The 24,286-nt window shown below is 42.5% G+C and overlaps 1 protein-coding gene across 1 annotated transcript in view; it reads left to right on the top strand.

Annotated features, from left to right (window-relative positions):
- The first annotated feature begins 207 nt into the window (after window positions 1-207).
- Window positions 208-24,286, top strand: part of TMC1 (transmembrane channel like 1) — a 119,416-nt gene continuing 95,337 nt past the window's right edge. The window contains exons 1-2 of the mRNA XM_033962517.1: window positions 208-370; window positions 3,650-4,022. Coding sequence (XP_033818408.1) covers window positions 208-370; window positions 3,650-4,022 — 536 coding nt within the window. The remainder of the gene's footprint in view (window positions 371-3,649; window positions 4,023-24,286) is intronic.

Here is a 24,286-nt window from a genome sequence, read left to right as displayed (position 1 = left end):
AAAAATTTACTATCTAGGAAAATTGAGAACCTGGAAAATTTAAATAGGAATTTAAATTTAAGATTATTGAATTTTCCTGTATCTAGATTACATTCTTCCAGGGACTTATTTCAATTATTTCTTACCTCAGTGTTAAAATATCTAGACAATAATATACCACCCTTATAAAAATTATACTACTTAAATGTGCCGAAAGACAAAGTTAAGATGGAAGAACAACCGGGAGACTTGGATCTCACTGGTATCTTGGAATCATCTCAGATTGAGATTACGGCTAGAGCTACTTTACTAGTAACTTTGGTTTTTCTACAAGATAAAGAAGCTATTCTTCGTGTGTTCTATAGGACTGATAATGTTGAATTTCATGGAGGTAAAATCACAATTTTTCCTGATGTTTCTAAGTGGATACAAGTCAGGCACAAAAAATTCCTGACTTATCGTCAATCAATTTAAATCTGGGAGCAACCTTTCAATTACGTTTCCCCTGTAAATGCTGCATTACATACCAAGCTAATAGATATATCTTCTATGAACCTGAACAGTTGCAATTCTTTTTGGAAGGTAAAGCAGCAATAAGAAAGCCAGAAGCTTCTGTGGAAACCACCATTCAGGCTGTATAAATAGAATTATCCAACAGTCCTCTGTATTTCTTTCAATTGTTTTTATTTTTCCTTAAAATCCAACTTCCCTTGGAAGTGATTGATTTCTCTCTTCTGATTTGTGGACTGTAATCATGGTATTGGCTATGCATAATTATTGATTATTTTTCTTATGAGATTATTTAATTTCCTGTCAAGTCGTGTATTTTCAACTTGTTAAAAATAAAATAAATAATAAGGCAAATTGGATGTCTTGAGAAATGCGTCCAAAAATCGGGAGGCAAAAATGTCCATTTTCAAAATCACTAGATGTCTATCTTTCTTTTTTAAGAAAATGACCTATTTAGATGTTTTAGTCCTTAGGATATCTAATTTTTTTGGCCATATATATAAAAAAGAAAAGTCCAAATCCAAGACATTTAGACAAATGTGGAGTCATTTATACTACACTAGCCACACAGACATTCCAGCAGAGCAGTGGAGCACCTTAGAGGGCACTGCTGTGAACTTCACATAAAGGGTGCCAGGTGTATATCTTACCAGAACCCCCTTATAATGTATGGTGAGCCTTCCAAAACTCCCCTAAAACTTACTATATCCACTTGTTTATCACCAAAATAGCATTTATGGCTGTAGAGGTCACCTATATGGCAATACAGTAGATTTTTGGAGGGCTTACACTTTCCACCATAAGTGTAGTAGTTGCATGGGATATGGGCCTTGGTCTCCCTTTTTTGGGGTCATTACACTGCCCACCAAGTTACTCCAGATACCTGCTTGCTACTCTAAAGGATTTCCCATAATATCTGCAGCTTTCATAGAGGCTAGTATGTACTGTTTCATTCAGATCTTTAGGGGGTGGGAGGGGAGTGTGGGTGTATGTGAAATGGCCAAACAAGGTTACAGCCAAGAGCCCTCCAAACATAGCCAGGACACCCTTTGCAAGTGAACAAAAGGTTTATTTACACACACCCTTGAGCTTGATGTTGCTCAGGTAGGATTGCCAGATTTCCTTGTTGAAAAAAAGACAATGCCTGGCCCTGGCCCATTCCGCCCCCAGTGCCACCTCATTCTTCCCCCCAGCCCCGCCCCCACACAAACCTCCCCGAACTCAAAAGGCCGCATTTGGAAGCCTTTGCCAAGCGTGGATGTCGACGCAATGATGTTACGCGCATTCGTACGTATGGCATCTTCATGGTGACGACCGCACATGCTCAAAGGCTTCCAGACGCAACCTCCGAGCTCAGGACTTCCAAAACGGGGACAAACTGCAGGGATTTGGAAATCCCTACAGGTGCCCGGACAGTCCTCTAAAAAGAGGACATGTCTAGGTTTTCCTGGATGTCTGGTAACCCTAGCCCTTCCTTTTTATGTTTCCTGAGATCTGCTTCCTGGTCTCTTTCACTTCTCCCTCTCCCCCCCCCCTTAAGGAAGAAGCACAATTCTTAAAAAAGTGTCTCTGATTCTGAAGGGAAGTGTCTGTCAGTTTTGTTAGTGGCCCCCCCAATGTATGGTGGTAGGGGTTAAGTGAAAGGCGTACTGACAAACGCTGGCCCCAGGTTCAGTTCCCTCACAGATGACTCACCAGGAAGTAGAATAAAGAAGGCATAGCCAGAAGTGATTGCATAAAGAATATATTATAGAAATAGTCTTACAGAAAAGCAATATTTATAAGCATTACAATGAAGCATTTACAATTAAGTAGAGAGCAAAGCAGTTTCCCTGCCTTACAGAGTCCAGAAGGAAGCGTGAAGTTTCAGGGAAAGGCAGAGAGAGAGAGAGAAAAGGGGGATGGTCTAAGCTTCGTGTTCCATAGATAAAGAGAAGGATAGACAGAGAGATAGAGAGAGCTCAAGAGAGAACCAGAGTGCCAAGCCAAGAGTCAAGAGATAGCTAGATAGAAAAAGATAGATGTGTGTTGCAGAGAGGAGGCTTTTATACCTTGGAATCTTATTCTGAATAGAAAACTATTGAGCTTCAATAGAAGTTAAATCTTTCCTTCCTTAGTAAACAGCCGAAGAATAGGCTATGGGCATATATGTATTTCCAGTCTGTCTCTGACAATAGTTTCTGATTAAGTTATCTGTGCACCTCACAGTGTCCAAGAGAAGGAGAGGTAGAGCTCCATAGTTTCCTTCACATGAATTCTTAAGGGGGTGCTGAGTCTGTGGAGAAATCTCCCAAAGAGGGAGAGGCAGGGTTCTACATACTCCCTCACAGGGGGTTATGACTTAATTTCTCCAGTGGTCATCTGATCAGTTTGGGTACCTTTTTGGCCCATAGATGGTTTTAGAACAGCTCTAAGTCTGGATGTCTAAATGGCACCTTGGACATATTTGTAAATGTGTATCGCTGCAAGATGTGTAAGCCTAAGGTTACTAGATTTTTTTATTGAAAAAAGAGGACATATGACGCCCCCAATTCCACCCACAGCCCCACCATGTTCCACCCACAGCCCCGCCCTGTTCTGGACCCCAGCCCAGGCCCCACACAAATCTCATTTCTTCAGAGCCGCATCTGGAGGGCATCTGTGTATGTGTGGATGCCCTCCAGATGCGGTTCCAAGCTCAACGCTTTTCAAAACCTGGACAAACAGGTTTTAAAAAGCCGTCCAGACACCTGGACAGTCCTCTAAAAAGGGGACATGTCCAGGTAAATTGGGACATCTTTGAACCCTAGCTAAGCCCACTCATTCACACCCCCTTGAAATTTGGATGCACTGCAGACAGAAAGTCTAGCAGGATGTCTAGGAAGTCAGTTTTGAAAATTGGCACTTAGACATTTTGACAATTAAAACGTCCCAGTGCTGGTTTATGCTGTTTTTTGGATGCCATTTGCATGTGGCAGAAAGTTCATATTTCTTATATTTGGCATTGCACATCCCCTTTGTTGGAGATAGCAGGTATGCAGTGTTTGTTGCAGTTTACTATATTGACCTTGTGCTGAAAGCAATTATTTTGATTTAGGATTTAATTTTTTGGGCAAAGGAAATTATAATCTGTTGTGTGCAAATAAAAAAATAAAAGTTTCCCAATTTTATCCCCATAAAGGTAAAGATCACTGTGATTCAAAAGACAAAAATACTGAAGAGGAAGAAGATGAAATGGGCAATGCAGCTGAAAAATACAGGCGCAGGAATAGGAGGGGACAAAATAAGAGGCCTACGAATGAAGGTGGAGACGCTGATGGAACAGAAGAGGAAGATGGAGGTGCCTGTAAGACCAGAAAAAATAGGGCCAATGAGCGATCAAAACAACAGGGGGCAAGAAAGGGCGGTGTACCTGGTAGAAAAGGAAGAGGCAGAAATGTGAAGAAAGAGGACACTACTGAAGAGAATACTGACAAAGATGGCAAGACCAAGAAAGGGAAGCAAGAAAAACCGAATAAGAAAAAGAAAGACAAGAAGAAGAAAAGTGGCTCAGGGTAATGTATAATTGGAGATACAAAAACTATATCTTTCGTTTGATTATTAGACCATCTTAGTTCCTGTCAGTTAGGCCCTGATTCTATAAACGGTGCCTAGCTCCTAGACACCATTTGGCACGGTTGTCAATCAACCGCTAAACACTGTTTATAGAAATCGCACCTATCCTAAGTGCCTAACGGCCTCTTTTACAAAGCTGCGCTAGCGGCTGCCGCGCAGCAACAACCCCAAAGCCCTTTACATCTCTATGAGCTTCGGGGCCGCTAGCGCAGCTTTGTAAAAGAGGCCGTAAGTGTTCTTAGGCATTGAATCCTTAGGCATACTGCCATTTAAGCCAGGGTTTTCGTAGCCTAAATGAGTGCACCTAAGGTAGGTGCTTAGTGGTGCCTAAATATTTTCATGCTCAAACTCTGCCCCAAATCTGTCCCTAACCACACCAACTTTTTGTGTAGGTGCCAGTGGGCGCCTTGATGTAGATGACTACTGGCAAATTAAATTTTTAAATCATTTTTTAAATTGGTTTTTAATAGTACTGTCAATTATCAGGGCTGATTGAACCAATTAAAAGAAAATAAGTTATGCACCTAGATCAGTTAGGCTAACCAATTTAGATACCTAACTGTAGGCATCGTTTATAGAATCAGGGTTATAGTGAGCATCTGTAGTTGTTCAGAAATATAACATAACATATAACATTGGTTTAACTCTCATGTTGGGTTGAGTCACCTTGCAGTTAACTGGTCTTTTCCACTATTTTGTTACGGCCTTTCTGGTTATAGGCTCAGGCTTGTCCCACCTGAGACTTTTCCAAGCAGAGCTGGGCTGCCTTCCCAGCCTTCTTCAGCCTCTCCTGGAGGGTAAGGATGAACTCGGCTAAATTCATCCCTTCACTGGGTTATTCCTCCCAAGTTTCTCAAACCACATCCAGGATTAGTCTCAGCCTCTGCCCATATAACAACTCAAATAGAGAAAATCTTGTCTAGCTCTGGGGTACTTCTCGAATGGCAAACAGCGCTTACAGAAGGAAGGAATCCCAGTTCTCCCTATCTCAGCCACAAACTTTCTAAGCATTTGCTTAAGAGTTTTATTAAAACACTCCACTAGGCTATCCATCTGTAGGTGGTAAATGGCCGTTCATAAAGTCTTCACCTTTAACACACACCTCCTTCATGACCTTGGATATAAAGATGGCTCCTTGGTTGGTCAGTATTTCCATAGGGATTACCATCCTGGAGAAAACTTCTCAAATGGCAGTGGCCATCTTACTGACTTTCAAGTTACACAGAGCAATGGCCTCTGAATATTGAGTAGCATAGTCTAAAATGATTAAAATGTAGTTATTTCCCTGAGTGGTGTGCTCCAGGGATCCCACAAAGTCCATAGCCACTCTCTCAAAAAGGGCTGTCGACCAAGGGCATAGGCACAAGAGGGACTGGTGGAATCCTTGCAGGACTGCTCAACTGGCATGTTGGACAGGATTGACAAAATAATTCTATTTGTTCATGTCTGGCCAGAAAAACCGAGCAATAATTGGTTCCTGGGTTTTCTCCTTCCCCAGGTGACTATGAGCTAATTGCATGACTTCCACAGCCCTGTAGTAGGGCTGTGGAACTAACAGCTGCTTTATCTCTTCACCCTCCAGGGTTCCCTTGTCCATATAATACACCAAGTCCCTCTTACTATGATGTACAGGGTTGCTATCTTGAAGGGGTCTTGATTTCCCACACAGTTCCCATCCACAATCACAGCCTTAGCCCTTGCTTCTCTAAGGGACTCATCCTTGACCTGGGCTCTCTTAAAATCCCTTGGGGATCCATCCCACTCCATTCAAATAGGCTATCCAAAAGGTCTGAGGTATCCTATTCCTCTCCCCCTTCTACTGAATCCTCATGAACCACAGCTCCCAAGTTCAGGGGGCAGTGCATTTTTTTCTCACCACCATTTTCAGTGGGTTTTAGACACCTTTGAATGCTCTCTCTATATATAGGTCATAGTCCTCCAAAGGAAAGACCTTGGAGAAAGGTTCTTCCTCCTTTCTCTGAGGATCAGCAGTTAACTGTGCCCAGATAGCTTCAAACTTTGGGAAGTTCCTGACCAAGACAACTGTGTAGGGAAGCCACAGCAGGATTGCTGATTCTACCTGGGCTTGCCCAACTGGAGTCTAGAGGGACAACTGTGCTGTAGGATACTGCCTGTGATCTCAATGCACACACGATAGCACCATGGATGGCTCATAATTTACTTGTAGTCAGGTAATGGTCTCTCTACATACAAGAGTCTTGACATTGCCAGAGTCTATCAGCACCTGGTAGAGGTTCCCATTCAGTTCCACTTCTATCAGGTAATTTCTGCCTCCAGGTTGAGGGACCTCCATAATATTGCAGTTATGTGGTTCCACCATATTCGCAGCCATCTTCACTTATCCCCAAGCAGTCTCTTGCCAAATGTCCCTTGGTTCCGATAAGGGAGTTTGGGTCTTATCCCTGGTTCCACAGGGGCCGGGGTGTCCTAGGTGACTCAGGCCTCCATTGTTCTGACCGTCCCAGCTTGATGGCTATATTCTTTCTCTGAGGTGCTCAACCCTGGTCATCTCTTCCTGCTTTCAGGGACTCCCCCTGGCCTCTTCTCTCTCCCTGGTTCAGTAACTGGTTGGGCTTGGTAAAATATTTCAGCCGTTTCCAGGGCAGTTTCTAGTGTTAGCTTGGGGAGTTACCTCATCACTTTCTCATCAACTGGGGCAGTTCCTACAGGAACTTTTCCAGAGGACCCACACTTACTATCTCCACCCCAGACTTTTTCTCTGGTTACAACCACTTCCACTTTGGTCTGTGGAAAAAAACTTTGAGGGCTATCTTTCATTTGGAGGATACTTTTCCAAAACCTTTGTCTATAAGATTCTTGGGTATGCCCAACCCATCCAAGATTGCTTCCTTAACATTTTTATAGTTAGCTTGGCTGTCAGGGTTGGTGCTTTGGAAGGCAATTTGGCTGCCACCAGTTAATAGGTTTCTCAGATATGTAGTCCATGTTGCTGCTTCTGTTTCAAGCACACCTGCATAAACTGCTGCTGCTTCTTCTACTGCTGCTGCTGTGTCTGAATAAATCGATGCTGCTGCAGTCCCTCCATCATGATCTGGATTTTTTTTTCCATGTTTTACTGGCAGAACTAGTATAAGAAAAAAAAAATTCCTGCCTGTCTGGCATAAATTGTACTGATTCAGGTCTCTTTCTTGGAGCTAATTCCCTTATCCTCAAAGTATGGCAGGATATTAAAGGCCCAGGCTCAGTTCCTGAAGTTTGTGGGGGTTCACTTCTTCTGGTGGGTTGAACATAATCCCACTTCTTACACCACATGTAACATCATGAGTAAGGTTTGAGATTGAGCCTGGACACAGTCAGACACAAGCGCCAAAGGTAAAGGAAACTCTTTATTAACTCAAAAATCATGAGTCCTGTTACTTCACAAGGCCAAGCATACAAGGAACAGTCTCCTGGTTCAATAAACAAAGGTCCCAAGATGGGTCTGGAGCTGGTACCACCATGCCCCAACCACAGACTTCAAAAAGTCTTCCTCAAATTAAGTAGTGAGGTCTGGTCCTAGCCAGACCTTAGAACAGGGCTTACATGTAGTTAGCCTAAGATGTTGGCTTACCTCAGCCAAGCAGAATGTCTGGAAGAGGCAGTCAAGGAGTATGCTGAGGCCACTTCTTCCTCCTACTCTCCTGGGCCTCCTTAACCTATCTCTAGCCCTGTCTCTCATATAGGGTTACCAGACATCCGGGAAAACCCGGACATGTCCTATTTTTAGAGAACTGTCCAGTTTCCCAGATGGACTTTTGGAAAGTCCTGAGCTCCGGCCACATCTGGAGAGCCTTCAACAAGCATGTGCAGATGATGTCACATGCATCTGCAGTCTGGAGGTCAGAAAAAAGAGATGAGGCTTTATTTGGGGTGGGACTGGAGGCCGAACAGGGCGTGACTGGAGGCAAAATGGGGCAGGGCTGGAGGCAGAGAAAGGTGGGGCAATGCATCCGGGTTTGTCCGGTTTTAAATCCAGTAGCCCTACTCATATACTTCCTGGTAGCTGCTTCCCTGACTCCAGCCCATGTCACTTCCCCTTAAGGAAGAGATACCTATGTTAAGGTGGTTATGACATTGTGAGAGAGGAGGAGTGGTAGTGTCCTATAGTCTCCCTCACAATATAATACATCAAAAAAATAGACTTGAAGGGAAAACAAAATATTCAATGTTTGCATCTTAAACCCCCCCAAAAAAATTAACAAGCAAGATAAGGACATTCATCCAACTTTTCTTTGTAGAACACTAGTGCCAGTGGCAGAAAACATGTGTATTTTTAAGACACAATAACTAACACCAACCCTATTGCTGGTGTAAATGCCCAAACCTAGATATTAGCCAGAGTATGTGTTAATTAATTATACCATACTACATATTGTGAACCTTCCGGTGCTGGGTTTTGCAACTGGCTCCCGACCAGGGCTCAGCAAACACCGTCCATAACGTGCCTTCAAAGGAAGTTGAAGGTCCTGCTGGTTCTTAATTGTATAAAGAAAACAAATGTCAGGAACAATAAAGCGTTTCAAAAGACCTTGAGTCCAACTTTATTTCTCCGGTAGCAAAACAGCTACAGTTTTGAGTTAATAAAGTCTTTGCACTCAAACAAACATAAAACTTGGGCTTACAAAAATACCGTCCACACCTTGCTTGCAGGTAAGTCCAAAATGCTTCAATTGTAGCCTTGCCCTGTCAGTCTCACAGTCAAAAAGGGCAAAATACGGCTACCGGAACACCCAGCCTTTATACTGGTTATTCCCAATGGTTTTTAAACACTGTTGGCATGTGCTGCCTAGGCCTGGTCTTTAACAGGCCTTCCCCAGCCAACTTAACAAACAGCTGGTGGGGGAGGGGAGTAGTTGAATCCACTTATTTAAAGCTTGCCAAAAATTGGCCTCACAATCCCACCCTGAGGATCTTACGTGGATTCTCCCCACTACTACCCCTTTCTCCCGGGCAGCCACAAAGTCACCTCCAAACAGGGAGAAAAAACAAAATTGCAAATGTTCAAACAAGAAAAAAAAACACTTTCTTCCCTGACTCAGGCAATAAGGCACACCTGCAGCCGTGAACCTAGCACTGCTCATGCTGCTTGCACTGGCCTTGTGCTTCCAGACAGCCCCAAAAGAAAACCAAATTCAAAAGCAAACAAAAACTGCAAAGAAATCCAACTTAGCTTTGATCCATGTAGCTTTCTTCTGGTTCCAGGGAAGTATCCATGAGTTCTATGGTGTCCTGGCTGGCTGGTTGGTCTCAGGGATAGTGGTAACATCTGCCATCTCAATGTCCTGATTCTGAGATGATTCAGGAGCCCAGTCCCTCGAGCCTCCTTCCTGGGCTGACCCAGGGCAGACTGAATTGTTTCTCCTCAGCTGAGCCTCTAAAGCCCTGAGCTGGACACGCCCTAACCTGTAAGGGGGAGGGCCAACCTGTTGCTTCTGCTGAGCTTTCTGATTAGCCTTAATTGGGCCCAGCAGTTGTGCCTTAGCTGAGCTGTGAGCCTGCCTCTTAGGCTGTTCTTTTTTGTAAGGCATCTCCTGCTGCTCCAGGCTGTTCTCCCTCTCAATCTTCCCCTCCCAGGGTTCTGTAATCTGGTGGTTCAATGGGAACTCAGACCCTATCTGTTTGTCTGAGCTTAGCCTATCACTCTGGTTAGCCCTTTTCAGGGTAAGGCTTGGAGTTGGAGGAGCTTGACCTGGCACAAGCCTAGCCTTAAGGCTGGGGTTGTGACAATATACACAGGGATTAGCCCTGTTGTTAATATTTATATGCTGATACTAGACAGACTTTTACAGTCTGTGTCCTGCAGATGAAAAGATAGTTTGGATAGGCTGTAGTGGGCTTTGACAGCAGCTCCAGTAGTTGGAACCTAAGAATAGTACTAGGTGGATTTCTATTGTCTATGTCCCAAAAATGACAAAGAAAGACAATATAATCATGAATTAATAAAGTGTGTGACTGTTGGGCAGATTGGATGGGCTGTCAATTTACTATGTTAAGGCATGCCAACCAAATAATGTTAGAGCTCCAACGGTATCACTGATGACAACCAGGAAAAGTTCAATTTGCACTGATGTAATTAATCAAACCACAAATCCAAACCAGGAAAACGAAAACATAGAAAGAAGAGAGAAACTGGACAAACAGTAGTAACACCCTGTGCTAAAATAATCCAACATTTGGTAAAATAACCCGACTTAACAACAAAGGACCTGCAAAAATATATTTTTTTTAAAAATTCCTAAATATTGATGCATTAAGGGCTCCTTTTACGAAGGTACGCTAGGGTTTTTAGCGCACATACAAAATTACCGCATGCTATAGCACATGGTAGCCAAAAATCTACCGCCTCCTAAAAAGGAGGCGATAGTGGCTAGCGTGCTCAGGAATTTAACGTGCTCTATTGCGCATGTTAAGGCCCTAGCACACCTTTGTAAAAGGAGCCCTAAATCTGAGCTTAGCACCTAGGAGACTCAAGAATGCCTCCAATGCCACTTGTAATTTTAATCTTGCCAATTTAACTAATTAAAACCCGCTTTTACTATGCCATGGTAGAGGTTTCTACCACGATCCAGGGTGCTAAATACTCAAACGCTGCTCTGACGTTCATAGGAATTCTTTGAGCGTGGGTATATTTTTAAAGGGATATATATATCTAGCTAAAACCTGATTTTTAGCCTGGTACCCCTTTGTATGACGGTGTTTAAGTGATGCAGTATAATTGTAAAGTGAGTATGCTAGTGTCCTGTTTACATGAAAGCTGATATATTTTGGAAATTACATTAGTCTGGTTTCTCATATGCCTCTCTCCCTCTCATGTGACTGTGTAGTGTGGCTGGGCGTAGTTTTGATGCTTGAGTCATACTTGCAACTGCGTAATTTTGAAGTTGGTAGTAAACTAGGTACTGAATACAAACTGAGCAGTTCCAAACGTTTGTGAACTAACATGTTTTATTACATTTTATCTTTTCCTTATAAGCAGTTCACCAAAACATCACACCAAATCAAAATCACAGGATCTTCTCTCCTATAGAATTCTAGGCCAGTTAGCTTTAGGTCAGTTCATAGCCTCATGCTTAGTCTGAATTCAAGTTTGCAAGAAAGTAGTTTTTAGAATGTTTAATGGTCGCTGGATAAGCAGAGCTATTGAGCTCAAAATGTTGTTGTGGCACTAGCCCTGTCCTGAAGAAGAATCGAAACGCGTTGGTGGGAGCAGTGCAACAACACAACTAAGCTAAGTTCAAGAATGAAATAAATGAATTGAAAGAAAATATTAAGAATGAAATAAGGAAAAAACAAACAAAATGAATAAGTGGCAAAGATGAATTGTATTTTACAACTGAGGAATGGATAAGAAGGAATAAGAAACACAGTATTATGAAATTTATATATTGAATTATTTATTTAAATTATCTAACTTACCTAATATAAAAACAAGTATTAGAAGTAGTTGTGATATATACCGGGTGAGATCTGTGACGAGTGCTGCTACGCTGATATTTTCTAATCAGAGTAGCGTTCTGAGAATCCCTAGTCTGAATTCAAACAGCAAACAAACAAACAAAAAAATATTCTTCCTTTTCTCTTTTCAATCACATTCCTGCCCTCAGGTAGGCTTTGGCCTAGCCTACAGCAGCTGCTCTAGGCCAGAACACGTCATCCAAGGCAAAACATATTAATTTCTTCATTACATCTAAACACTGCTTTTATGCTTTGCAGTTAGCACCTGAAAATTACCATTGAATTTTCCAAGGAGCCAAACTTAATGGCATGGGATCAACCACCCTTATTGATCAGCTATAATGATCCTACCCAAAATATCCCATTCACGCTCTTTCATTTCAGTGTACTCTGCATTGCTTATAATCACTGCAGCAGGCTTGGCATAGCATACATTTCTTATCCTCAATGAAGTTATCAATCAGGCCTTGCTCTTTCCCCAAAACACAGTGGCTTAGGGCTTGGACCTTTGTTAAATTGCACTGCTTCTCTATATTTTGTTAGTGAACTACGGTCTTAGTAGTAGTCTTCACATTGCTAGTTTATTCCCAAACAATTCCTTTTGAGTCTTTTCAGCTTCTTTAACTCTGCCTTCAGTAGATCAGGAAAATAGCACAGCTTTAAAGTTATCCTTTTAAAACAGTAAACTTTTAGCCTTCATTTTTTTAATATATTTTTTATTGGTAAAGCAGCCAGCACAGTAACACACACAGAAATCAAGCTACAGGATGAGTCATTTACATAGTAAGCAATCCGGTAAAAGTAATAAGAAGTGAAACAACAACAGTAGAGCAACAGGATAACAGCAAATATTAAACAGTGTCCACTTCCATCATACTTTCATTGGGAAAATAATCTGCTGGGCTTTCACTATAGTCCCTGAATTCATCTCCCTCCTTAAAATGCTGTTTGTTTTGCTCCCTTGCTTGAGCTGAATTGGTTCTCCAAACCCTACGTGAGTTGCTTTCAGGTCTCCTCCAGCTCTGCTGCTCATTGCTGCTGCTGTGTGTTTCTTCTGCCTTTCCCCTCCCTGCAGTAGGGAAGTTAAAGTCAGTCTCGGGTTTATGCTTTTTTTCTAACTGGCTGTATCTTCCTGAGTGCTATGTGCTGGTCTAAACCAGTTTTCTTCCTAAGGACAGGACATTGGAATATCAGGCGGGGAAGATGAACTCCTGGATGATTCCGTTGACTGTTCAAGTCAATTCTTAGCCTATTTTTAAGAAATTATTGAAAAACATATCTATTCAATAAACAAGATTGTTGAGAACTTTAAGATGTGTTCTTTTTAGGTTCCGCATTTCAAATGTACTTTTTACTATGTTTTATATTTTAAATGCATTTTTATCTGATTATGTATTTAAAGATGTAGTAGTTATGATAGCTGTTTTTTCAAAATTGTATTACTAACTGAAATGTTCAGTTTACTGTTGTGAACCTCCCAGAACTTCTGATACTAGTATCAGCAGTATATAAGAAAATAAATTATTATTATTAATATTATTTAACAGTAGCCTCTGCATTCCCTATTCTTAGCCTAGCAGAATTTTTCGGTTACTGGACCAAGAGCTAGGAAAAGATAAATAGGTACCAGATTGTTTAGATTCAGACTCTAAAGTACTTTTTGGCTGTGCCTTTTGTCTCTGCACTAACCTGGGCTGTGCAATGGGCTTATGTTTAAATAGGAACATGAGCTAGCTTAGCTGCACTTTATCAGCATCTGGCTTCTTTAGGTCTTCATTGATGGTCACTGGGACTTCTCTGTGACAGTAGGTAGGGCATGAATTAACTCCACTGCAATATTTTTTTTTTTTTTTAATGCCTTGAAGGTCTGACTCTGAATCCGAAGAAGAGCCATTACCGAGGAGGAGCTGGACAAGCTGAAAGGAAGCTGTGGAGGAGAAAAAGAAACTGATTGTGACAATAAAAAAATAAACCATGGATGATGAAACGGAAACTAGAAGTTCTTAAGTATGAGGTTTTCTTTATAATAATACTATACTATTCTGATATATTGCTTCACAATTTTATTTCTAACAGGCATATTGCACATGCATTACTGTATATAAAGTAAGAAAATCTACAGTCCTATGCACCGGTATAACTCCAAGAAGCTTAATGTCTCAAGCAGATATTCCCAACTGGTACGCTAGGACATTTTGTTAAGGGTCCTTCAGAGCCACAAGCATTGAAAACAATGTGTTACAGGGTCAACCCTATAATTAGGCCAGCTGTGGCGAATGGCTCAGGCACATCTTTTCAGAGGCAGTACTTTTCCATCCCCTGCAGTCTGGCATCTCAATTTCTCTCAACCAGCCCCCCACAGTCTGATATCTTACCCCCCCACTCCGCCGCTCCTATCCCCATTCTAGTCCAGAATCTCAGCATCTCTCAATCATCCCAGTCCCCTTCCTCTGTTTACCACACCTTGTGTTCATGAAGTTGTGGGCAGCAAATTGCACACTGCCCATCACCGATTCCAGTGCCCTCTTTCTACTACATCCCACCCTCTCTGGACTATGTCCTGTTTCTGCAGAGGCAAGACCTGTCAAAGAGTTGGCCCCAGTGCTGGTGGTGGGCAGTGGTGCCATTTCACTTTCAGCAAATTTATGATCACAACCTGAGGATAAAAGGGGGAACAGGGCACCAATCAAGAAAAAATGAGATGCCTGGACCGCAGCAGTGGGAGGGTGGTGCTGATTGAGAGTGGGTGAAGTGCTGAACCATTGGGAGGGGGAAGGAGGGAAGGTAGAGAGTATGCAGAGCAAGAGGCAGGAAGGAAAGAGTTTGAAGGAATGTTATGTTGGGAGGGGGAGGGAGGTATATGAGAGAAGTTGAACAATGGGAAGAAGGGTATGAGACTTGTTTGACACAGTGGTGGAAGGGAGGAAGGGAAAGATGCTGGACATGGGAAGAAGACAGGGAAGGAAGGAAGAGGTAGAGATTTGTGGACCCTAGGGGAAGCATTGTCAGGGGATATAGATTATTTGCTGCAGGATCCCAGAGGATGAGCAGCAGGGAAGTACAGATGCTGAATCCACTGGGGGTTGGGATGAAGGGTGGCAGAGACATTGGAGGAAGGATGAGGAAGAGCTGTTTGTTCCAACTGCTGGAGAATGTCAGAGACCAGGAAAAGAATATTAACCTATGTTTTTACCCTGGTCTTAAATTTACAGTGAAACTTTTTTAAAAGATAGATCTATGGGCCATTGGAGCAAACGACCAAGAAACAGTATTCCAAGCAAAATTTAGGCAAATTTTTGGTGTGAACCCCCCCTCCCAACAACCAAACAACCAGCAGATTTACTCGTGCATTATAAATAATATCAAAGAACAATAAGAATAGCCATACTGAGTCAGACCAATGATCCAATCTAGCCCAGTATCCCTGATTCCAAAGTGGCCAATCCATGTCACCAATACCTGGCAGAAACCCATGGTAGCAAAGTTCCATTACTACGAATCCCTAGGGCAAGCAGTGGACTTCCCCATGTCTGCACTCAAGAGCAGACTATGGACGATTTTCTTCAGGAAACTTGTCCAAACCTTTCCTAAACTCAGCTATGCTAACCACTGTTACTACATTTTCCAGCAACTGAGTTCCAGAGCTTAACTATACTTTGAGTAAAAATATTTCCATTTTTTTGTTTTTAAAGGTATTTCCATGTAAACATCCATATCAAGTTTCAAGTTTATTGATTTTTAATATACCGACCGATCAATCGAGTATCTAGCCGGTTTACAATAAAATGCTAAAATAGAGATAAAAATGGTACTTAAAAGTAATGTCTATGGAGAGAAAGGGAAGTGAACATTGAAGACATTGACAAGACGAACTTGAAAGTGATGATTAAAAGGGAGGAGTGGGGTAAAGTTACATTGTTAGAGATAAGAAGAAGAAAAAAAAAAAAGAAAAAGGGGGTTGAAAGGAGTTGGAAAGAAAGGGAAAAAACATTAGGGATAGGATCGCTTCTTGAAAGCTGTTGGTTGATTTAAAAAGAGATATTCAAGAGTGATTGAATGCGTCTTGGAATAAAAACGTTTTTAGGTTAGTCTTAAATTTATCGATTGATTTTTCATGACGGAGATGAGATGGTAGAGCATTCCATAAGGTTGGGGCTACCACTGAAAAATTTAATTTCCTAGTATAGAAAAATTCCTTTATAGAAGGGATGGAGAGTAAGTTCTGGTCAGCTGATCTGAGAGTTAATGAGGGGTGCGAGGGAATAAGGAACTTATCGAGGAAAGAAGGTTGATGGGAAAGTTTAATTTTAAAGACCAACAAGATAGTTTTGTAGGTAATGCGATGTGTGATGGGAAGCCAGTGAGCTTCTTTCAGAAGAGGGGTGACATGATCGTATTTCCCTAATTTGTATATAAGTTTTATTGCCGTGTTCTGAATTAGGTAGACGTCACAATTCTTTTTGAGTAATTCCATTATAAAGAGAATTGCAATAGTCAAGATGAGAGATAACTAAGGAGTGAATAAGGGTCGTGATTGCTTCCATGTCTAGAATAAATGTAAGGGAACGTATGAGTCAAAGCTTGTAAAAACAAGTTTTTACCACTGAGCTAATTTGGTCATGAAATGTTAGGTCTTTATCTATGATTACCCCAAGTAATTTTATTTTTGTTTCTATTTTTACGGGGTAGGATTTAATGAATATCTTTCCTATTATTGTTTCATTGTTTTTGGTTGGAAAGAGTAGACCACATGATTTATCGAGGTTAAGAGCGAGTTTATTAGTGTGAAGCCAGTCACTTATCTTGTCTAGTTTATTGTTAATTTCTTGAATTTCTGAGATATTTGAAGTATCAACGGGGTGGAGTAATTGAATATCGTCAGCGTAAGCGAAGATTGTGAAACCAATTGACTGTGCTAGAGTGAGGAGAGGGGACATGAAGATATTGAATAGCAAGGGAGAAAGAATGTAACCCTGTGAGACGCCGTACGTTTGAGTGACTGGCGGTGAGGTTTCCTCCTTTGAGTGAACTTTAAAGCTGCGTTCGTTGAAATATCCTACACTACTCAGGATTTTGTAGACCTCAATCATATCTTTCCCATCTGATGAGCCCTAACTTCTTTAGTCTTTTCTCTTTATCATTTTGGTCGCTCTTTGAACCTTTTCTAATTCCGCTATTTCTTTGAGTTACAGCGAATACAGCTGAGCACAATACTCAAGGTGAGGTTGCACCATGGAGCAATATAGAGGTGAAGAGTGCTTTCCCCTATAACAGCCTCCAGAAGAGCGTTCCAGATTTCTACCACTCTCTGGGTGAAGAAAAATTTCCTTACATTCATACGGAATTATTCCCTTTTAACTTTAGCGAGTGCCCTCTGGTTCTCTTCACCTCGGAGAGGGTGAACAATCTCTTTCTCTACTAAGTCTATTCCCTTCAATATCCTGAATGTTTCGATCATGTCCCCTCTGTCTCCTCTTTTCTAGGGAGAAGAAGCCCAGTATCTCTAGTATCTCATTGTATGGAAACTCCTCCAGCCCCTTAACCATTTTTGTCACTCTTCTCTGGCCCCTTTTGAGTCCTTCTTCATGTACGGCGACTAGTGTTGGACGCAGTATTCCAGGTGGGGGCGTACCATGGCCCGGTACAACAGCTTGATAACCTTTTCAGATCTGTTTGTGATCCCCTTCTTAATCATTCCTAGCATACTCCATGCCCTTTTCGCCACCACCGCCACGCATTGCACATATGGTTTCATTGACTTGTGTACAAGTACTCCCAAGTCTCTCTCCTGGGGGCTCTCTCCAAGTACAGCACCGGACATCCTGCATTCGTGCATACGATTTTTGTTACCGACATGCATCACCTTGCACTTATCCACGTTGAACCTCATTTGCCATTTCATGGCCCATTCCTCGAGTGTGTTTATGTCTTGTTGTAGGTCTTCGCAATCCTTCTGTGTCCTCGCTACTTTGAATAACTGTGTATCGTCGACAAATTTAATCACCTCACTCGTCCTGTTTGATGCTACATGGTTCCATCTTATGAAAAATTATACTGCAAAGGAAACTGTGAGCTGTTTAAATGTGAGGATATCTTTAATGGGATTCCAGTATCCAAAACGTTGCCCTGCTCTTAGCAAAAGTGTAAATAATCCATGTGCACTGAATTCATCAGAAGCCTCAAGTGTTGCAGTTCACTCTGTACCTTGTGAAGCCAAGCTGATGAAAGCATTGTTGAGAATGTGCTATCTGCTACTTTACCCTTCTGATAAATAATTAACATATTGCGTCCTTTACTTCCTCAAATATGCATTCACTTATTGTACTGGCAATTAGATTAATAGGGTTTCTCTGAATTTTCAAGACTTTTGCAGGTACAGGAAGAGATCAGTTGAGCCTTACTTTCAATATACTGTATGTAATGTGCCTGTAACACATGATACAAAGTGATTACAAAGCTTCGGCTTGTCTTGCTGTGTTGCTTTTGACACTTCTACATTCTGGTGTGGCTAGACGATTTTCTCTCTTGATGGCTTAATGTTTTTTTCTTTTTTAATCATTTTCTATTGGCTAGAAAACCAAACAGATTTCTGAACATAAGGGGTTTTGGAGGTAATTAAATGAATATTTTTGGTGCATAAAAGAAGGATCCTACATGCAGGCACTAGGGCCTGATTCTCTAAAGGCTGCCAAACTCGACAGCCGCCTAAGATGCAACCATCGATCATATGTCAATCATGCAACTGCATCCTTTAGAGATTCACATCTTTTTTTTCCCTAACAGGCGCCTTAAATGTAGGCCAGGATTTTATAGGCTTACATTTAAAGCATCTGTCTTGTGCCTATGAAGACGCATAGGGACGCTTACAGATGCCCAAGGCCACTTCTAGTGGAAACCATACCCATGCCAGCCTTGGGCACCAGTAGGTGTGCCTAGATGCCTCTGTGGGTGCGAGTCAGATGCCTATATTGTAGGCATCCGCAGCATGGACATTAAAAAAAAACAACCATGCATCCTGATTGGCTGGTGAGATGGCGGTAGGATGTCTACCTCCGCTTACAATTTGGATGTCATTTGAAGAATCAACCCCTAGATCTGTGTAAACCAGTAGAATAGCAGCATATATGTGATTATGTGTGCACATATGTGTGCATATAAGAACATAAGAGTTGATATTACAAGAACAGATTGAAGATCCATCAAGCCCCGAATCCTGTTTCCAACAGTGGCCAACACAGGTCACAAGTATCTGGCTACATAGGTGTTGAAATGGGGGGGGGGGCCCACAGGGGCCATGGTCTCCCTAAAAATTGTCTATCCTGTAGGTCAGGAGGTACGCGGGCTGACCACTGTCCTCCGCTGCTGCTGCTCCTGCCCACTACCGCTTGCTGCCATAACTTCAGGAAGAGAAGGGCCAGGTGCATGCAGCCAATGCACGGCGCCAGCCCACAAGCCTCTCTCCGACGTCAGAATTGATGTTGGGTGAAGGCTTGTGGGCCGGTGCTGATGCACGCGCATGGCTCTTCTCTTGTTGGATTTGCTGCAGCAGCGGGCGGCGAGTGGCGGCGGACCATGAGGAGGAAAGAAGAATCGGCAGTGGGTAAACCAGGCTTCGGCATGGCAAGGAGGGAGGGAAGCAGATTTGCTTTGGTGGCGGACCGGGGGAAGGAAGAATCGGTTGCGGGTAGACCAAGCTTCGATGCGGCAGGGAGAGGGATGCAGACTGGCTTCTGTGGTGGATTTGTGGGAAGGTGGGTAGGCCAGGCTCCGGTGCGGGAGGGAGACAGTCAGGCTGGCTTCAGGAGGGGACAAAGGCTGGAAGGCAGTGAGGGGGACATAGGAAGGAGGGAAGGAGGAAGGAAGGAGAAAGAGAGAGGAGAGAAAGACCAGGGGGGTTGTAAGCAGAAGAAAGACAGAGAGAGAAAAAGGCCTGCACCAAAGGGGAAAGATAGGAGGTAGATGCTGGACTATGAGAGGTGCACACAGAGGGGGAGAGACCCTGAGGAAGAACAGAGAGATGGAAGATCATAACAGAGGAGGGAGAGAGGGGGAGACCTGGAACAAAGGTAGTGGTAAGCAGTGTTCCCTCTAAGCGGGCGGGTGTTGTGAGCAAACTTTTTTCACTGTGAGCTAAAAATATCGGGCGCCAGCAAGTTATGAGCCAAATAAATATGTTGTCAAAGTTGCTGATACATGAGGACGAGGTATTCAAAGGAATTTTAGGCCTACACGCTAAATTAAATAACGTTAAATAATATTTTTAAGAACACAGAAATTGTAGGGATGAAATGATATTTTAATAAATGTTTTACAACAAATGTAGTTATGTCTGTTACATCCATATGTGTAAACTGTAAATTAAAAACAGTCCAGAAGACAATACGTTTGATGCTTTCAATTTCTAGACCAGTGTTTTTCAACCTTTTTTGGGCAAAGGCACACTTGTTTCATGAAAAAAATCACGAGGCACACCACCATTAGAAAATGTTAAAAAATTTAACTCTCTGCCTATATTGACTATATATAAAGTAATTCTCTTGAATAGGAATCAAATAAACACAAAGAAAGTATTTTATAATTACTTTATTATGAAATAAAAATTATAAAAATTATAAAATACTTTATTCAGTGCGAAACCTGGGCCTGTTTGGCTGAACACAAAGCTGATATTCTGGCTGGAATGGAAGAAAGACACACACGTAGCTCTTCGTCAACAGCTCTCAGTCTCTCTCTGTATTTGGTTTTTATAGCATACAAAAATAGACAAATATACCCTCCATCCTTTTTATTAAACCACAATAGCAGTTTTTAGCGCAGGGAGCTGCGCTGAATGCCCAGCACTGCTCTTGACGCTCATAGGCTCCCTGCGCTAAAAACCACTATTGCGGTTTAGTAAAAGGGGACCATATTGTAAAATATAGACAGCAGATATAAATTCAGAACTGTGCATAGTAAGTGAAGGGAAGTTTTCATCTCTGGGAATTTACCCAGTTAACTATTAAGTTATTTGGGCAAATTCCTTTGAAAACTGTGGTAATACTGCCTCCACTTTGCTAAATTTAAAATAAAATCATTTTTCCTACCTTGTCTGGTGATTTCTGGTTGCACTTTCTTCTTCTGACTGTGCATCCAATCTTTCTTCCCTTCTATCAGCCTGTATGCTTTCTCTCCTCCACACCTCATTCCCTCCCCCAACTTTTTCTTCCTCTCTCCCTGACCTTTCTTTCTTTTTTTCTGTTTCTCTTCTTTCCTTCTGTTTCCCTGCCTGCCCCCTTTCTTTCTTTCTCCCAGCCTCCTGTCCAGCAGTAACTCTCTTCCCTTCCTCCCCTCCCAGCAGCATCTCTCCGTCTCCCTCTCCAGTAGCAGCTGTCCCTTTTTTTTCCTTGCCCAGCAGCTTCCCAGATTCCTTTCCCTCCTCCCCTCCCAGAAGCATCTCTCCGTCTCCTTCTCCCTCTCCAGTAGCAGCTGTCCCTTTTTTTCCTAGCCCAGCAGCTTCCCAGATTCCTTTCCCTCCTCCCCTCCCAGATGCATCTCTCCTTCTCCTTCTCCCTCTCCAGTAGCAGCTGTCCTTTTTTTTCCTGGCCCAGCAGCTTCCCAGATTCCTTTCCCTCCTCCCCTCCCAGAAGCATCTCTCCTTCTCCCTTTCCAGTAGCAGCTGTCCCTTTTTTCCCCTGCCCAGCAGCTTCCCAGACTGATAGTGGTTTTCTCCCCTCCCAGCAGCTCTTCTTACTTCCCAGCGCAGCGATTCACGAAGGCAGCCTCGGGTCCTTTGTTGTGTCGCGCCGCCTCTGAGGAAAGAGGAAGTTGCATCATCAGAGGCAGCCGCGACTCAGCAAAAGCCCCGAGGCTGCCTTCGTGAATCGCTGCGCTGGGAAGTAAAGGAGAGCTGCAGAGAGGGGAGAAAGCCACTGTCGGAGGCTCCCCAAGATCTCTCCGGCCCAGCGCACGCTTCCGATGCTGATCTTGCAGAAGTTCAAATGAGTCAATCTTGCCGGTCCTGCGCTGTGACGAGAAACTTGTGCGCTGCGACCTAATATTTTGTGCGCGAGCGCACGCCAGCGCAGCTTAGCGGGAACACTGGATGCACAGTCAGAAGGAAGTGCAACCAGAGACTCATGAAATCAGCAGAAAACAAAGGTAGGAAAAATGATTTTACTTTCAATTTAGTGATCAAAATATGTCAGTTTTGAGAATTTATATCTGCTGTCTATATTTTGCACTATATTTGTCCATTTTTCTATAGTTGTTACTGAGGTGACATTGCATATTTTAAAGTCATCTGCCTTAACATCTTTGAAACCCCCCGAATATAAATGATAATTAACATTTTCTCTGCATACAGTGTGCTTTGTGGTTTTTAATTTCATGGTTACCATTATGAATTAATAAGATTATATTGTATGTATATGAAAAATGGATAGAAGAAATTGTATTACAATTAGTATTATTATTAAGGGAGTAAAGTCAGGGGCGGAGTTTGGATGGTCTAGGGCAGAGCTTTTGGGCCCCCCAAACAAAAACGTTCCGCTGCCTATTCCTGGCGAGATCCCAAGGAGTAAAACAGATTGTATGCTGCTTATCTATATATATAAAATCGGATGTATCTATATGTGTGTGTGTATGTACAGTATGTATGTGTGTGTGCATGTACAGTATGTTCCAGCATAACTCTGAAATGCATGGGGAGATTTCAACCAAACTTGGTATACATATCACTTACTATCTGGGAAAAATACTGTGAGATGGGAAGGGGGAGACGTGTAAAAATTATCAAAAAATACAGATATTACTTTCGAAATCACGGGTGCCCACACTTTTTTGGCTTGCGAGCTACTTTTAAAATGACCAAGTCAAATGATCTACCAACAATAAAATTTAAAAAAAACACAAGCACAAAAACACAAAGCACAAAAATGGATGAAAACTGGAATCAGCACAAACAACATCAACGCAGGTGCAATAAGGCGGTAAAAGGGGCCAAAAGAGATTATGAGGAAAAAATAACCAAGGAGGCAAAAAACTTCAAGCTGTTCAAGTTTCAAGTTTATTTAATATGTTTGATTCGATCGCAAAATCCAAATCCAATGCGATTTACATTTATATCAAGGAGAAACAACCCGTGAAGGAAGCGGTGGGACTGTTGGATGACCATGAAATAAAGGGAGCACTAAAGGAGGACAAAGTCATCGCCGATAAACTGAACACATTTTTTGCATCTGTATTTACCAAAGAGGATATACACAACATCAGACTATATGGTGGAAACGAAGACGGGAAACTGACAGGGTTGAATTGTCAGTCTAGAAGAGGTATGCAGGCAGATTGATAGGCTTAAGAACGATAAATCCTGGGACTGGATGGCATCCATCCGAGGGTCATCAAGGAACTGAAAAGCACTATAGCTGAACTGCTTCAACTAATAGCCAATCTGTCGATCAAATTGGGAAAGATTCCGGAAGACCGGAAGGTGGTGAATGTTACGCTGATCTTCAAGAAAGGTTCGAGGGGAGATCCGGGAAACTACAGACCAGTGAGTCTGAGCTCAATACCGGGAAAGATGGTATAGGCATCATTGATCACCTTGATGGACACGATCTGATGAGGACCAGCCAGCATGGCTACAGCAAAGGCATATCCTGTTTGATGAACTTATTGCACTTCTTTGAGGGAGTAAACAGGCAGATAGACAAGGGTGACCCGGTCGACATTGTATATCTGGATTTTCAGAAGGCATTTGACAAGGTTCCGCATGAGCGACTACTTTGGAAAATTGCAAGCCATAGAATCGAGGGTATAATACTCACATGGATTAAAAACTGGCTGGAGGATAGGAAACAGAGAGTGGGTGTAAATGGACAATACTCGGACTGGAAGAGCATCACCAGTGGGGTGCCGCATGGCTCAGTGCATGGACCCGTGCTCTTCAACATCTTTATAAACGATCTGGACATTGGTACGAGGTGATTAAATTTACGGAAGACACAAAGTTATTCAGAGTAGTGAAGACACAGGGGGATTGCGAAGATCTGCAACGTGACATAATCAAGCTCGAGAAATGGGCAGCGACATGGCAAATGATGTTCAACTTGGATAAGTTTAAAGTGATGCATGTCGGTAACAAAAATCTCATGTACGAATACAGGATGTCTGGGGCGGTACTTGGAGAGACCTCCCAGGAAAGAGACTTGGGAGGTTCTGATACGACAAGTCGAATGAAGCCGCTGCGCAATGTGCAGTGGCGATGAAAAGGGCGAACAGAATACTAGGAATGATTAAGAAGGGGATCACAAACAGATCGGAGGTTATCATGCCGCTGTACCGGGCCATGGTGTGCTCTCACCTGGAGTACTGCATCCAGCACTGGTCGCCGTACATGAAGAAGGACACAGTACTACTCGAAAGGGAGAGCAACTAAAATGGTTAAGGGGCTGGAGGAGTTGCCGTACAGTGAGAGAATGGAAAATCTGGGCCTCTTCTCCTAGACTGAGAGGGGACATGATCGAAACATTCAAAATACTGAAGGGAATAGACTTAGTAGATAAAGACAGGTTGTTCACCATCTCCAAAGTAGGGATAACGACAGGGCACTCTCTAAAGTTAAAAGGGGATAGATTCCGTACAAATGTAAGGAGGTTCTTTTTCACCCAGAGAGTGGTATAAAACTGAACGCTCTTCCAGAGTCTGTTATAGGGAAAAACACCCTCCAGGGATTCAAGACAAAGTTGGA

The sequence above is a fragment of the Geotrypetes seraphini genome, chromosome 1 (genome assembly GCF_902459505.1).
Source record: "Geotrypetes seraphini chromosome 1, aGeoSer1.1, whole genome shotgun sequence".
Classification (NCBI taxonomy): domain Eukaryota; kingdom Metazoa; phylum Chordata; class Amphibia; order Gymnophiona; family Dermophiidae; genus Geotrypetes; species Geotrypetes seraphini.
Note: the sequence above shows the minus strand (reverse complement) of the source record. Positions and strands in the feature narration are given on the sequence as shown.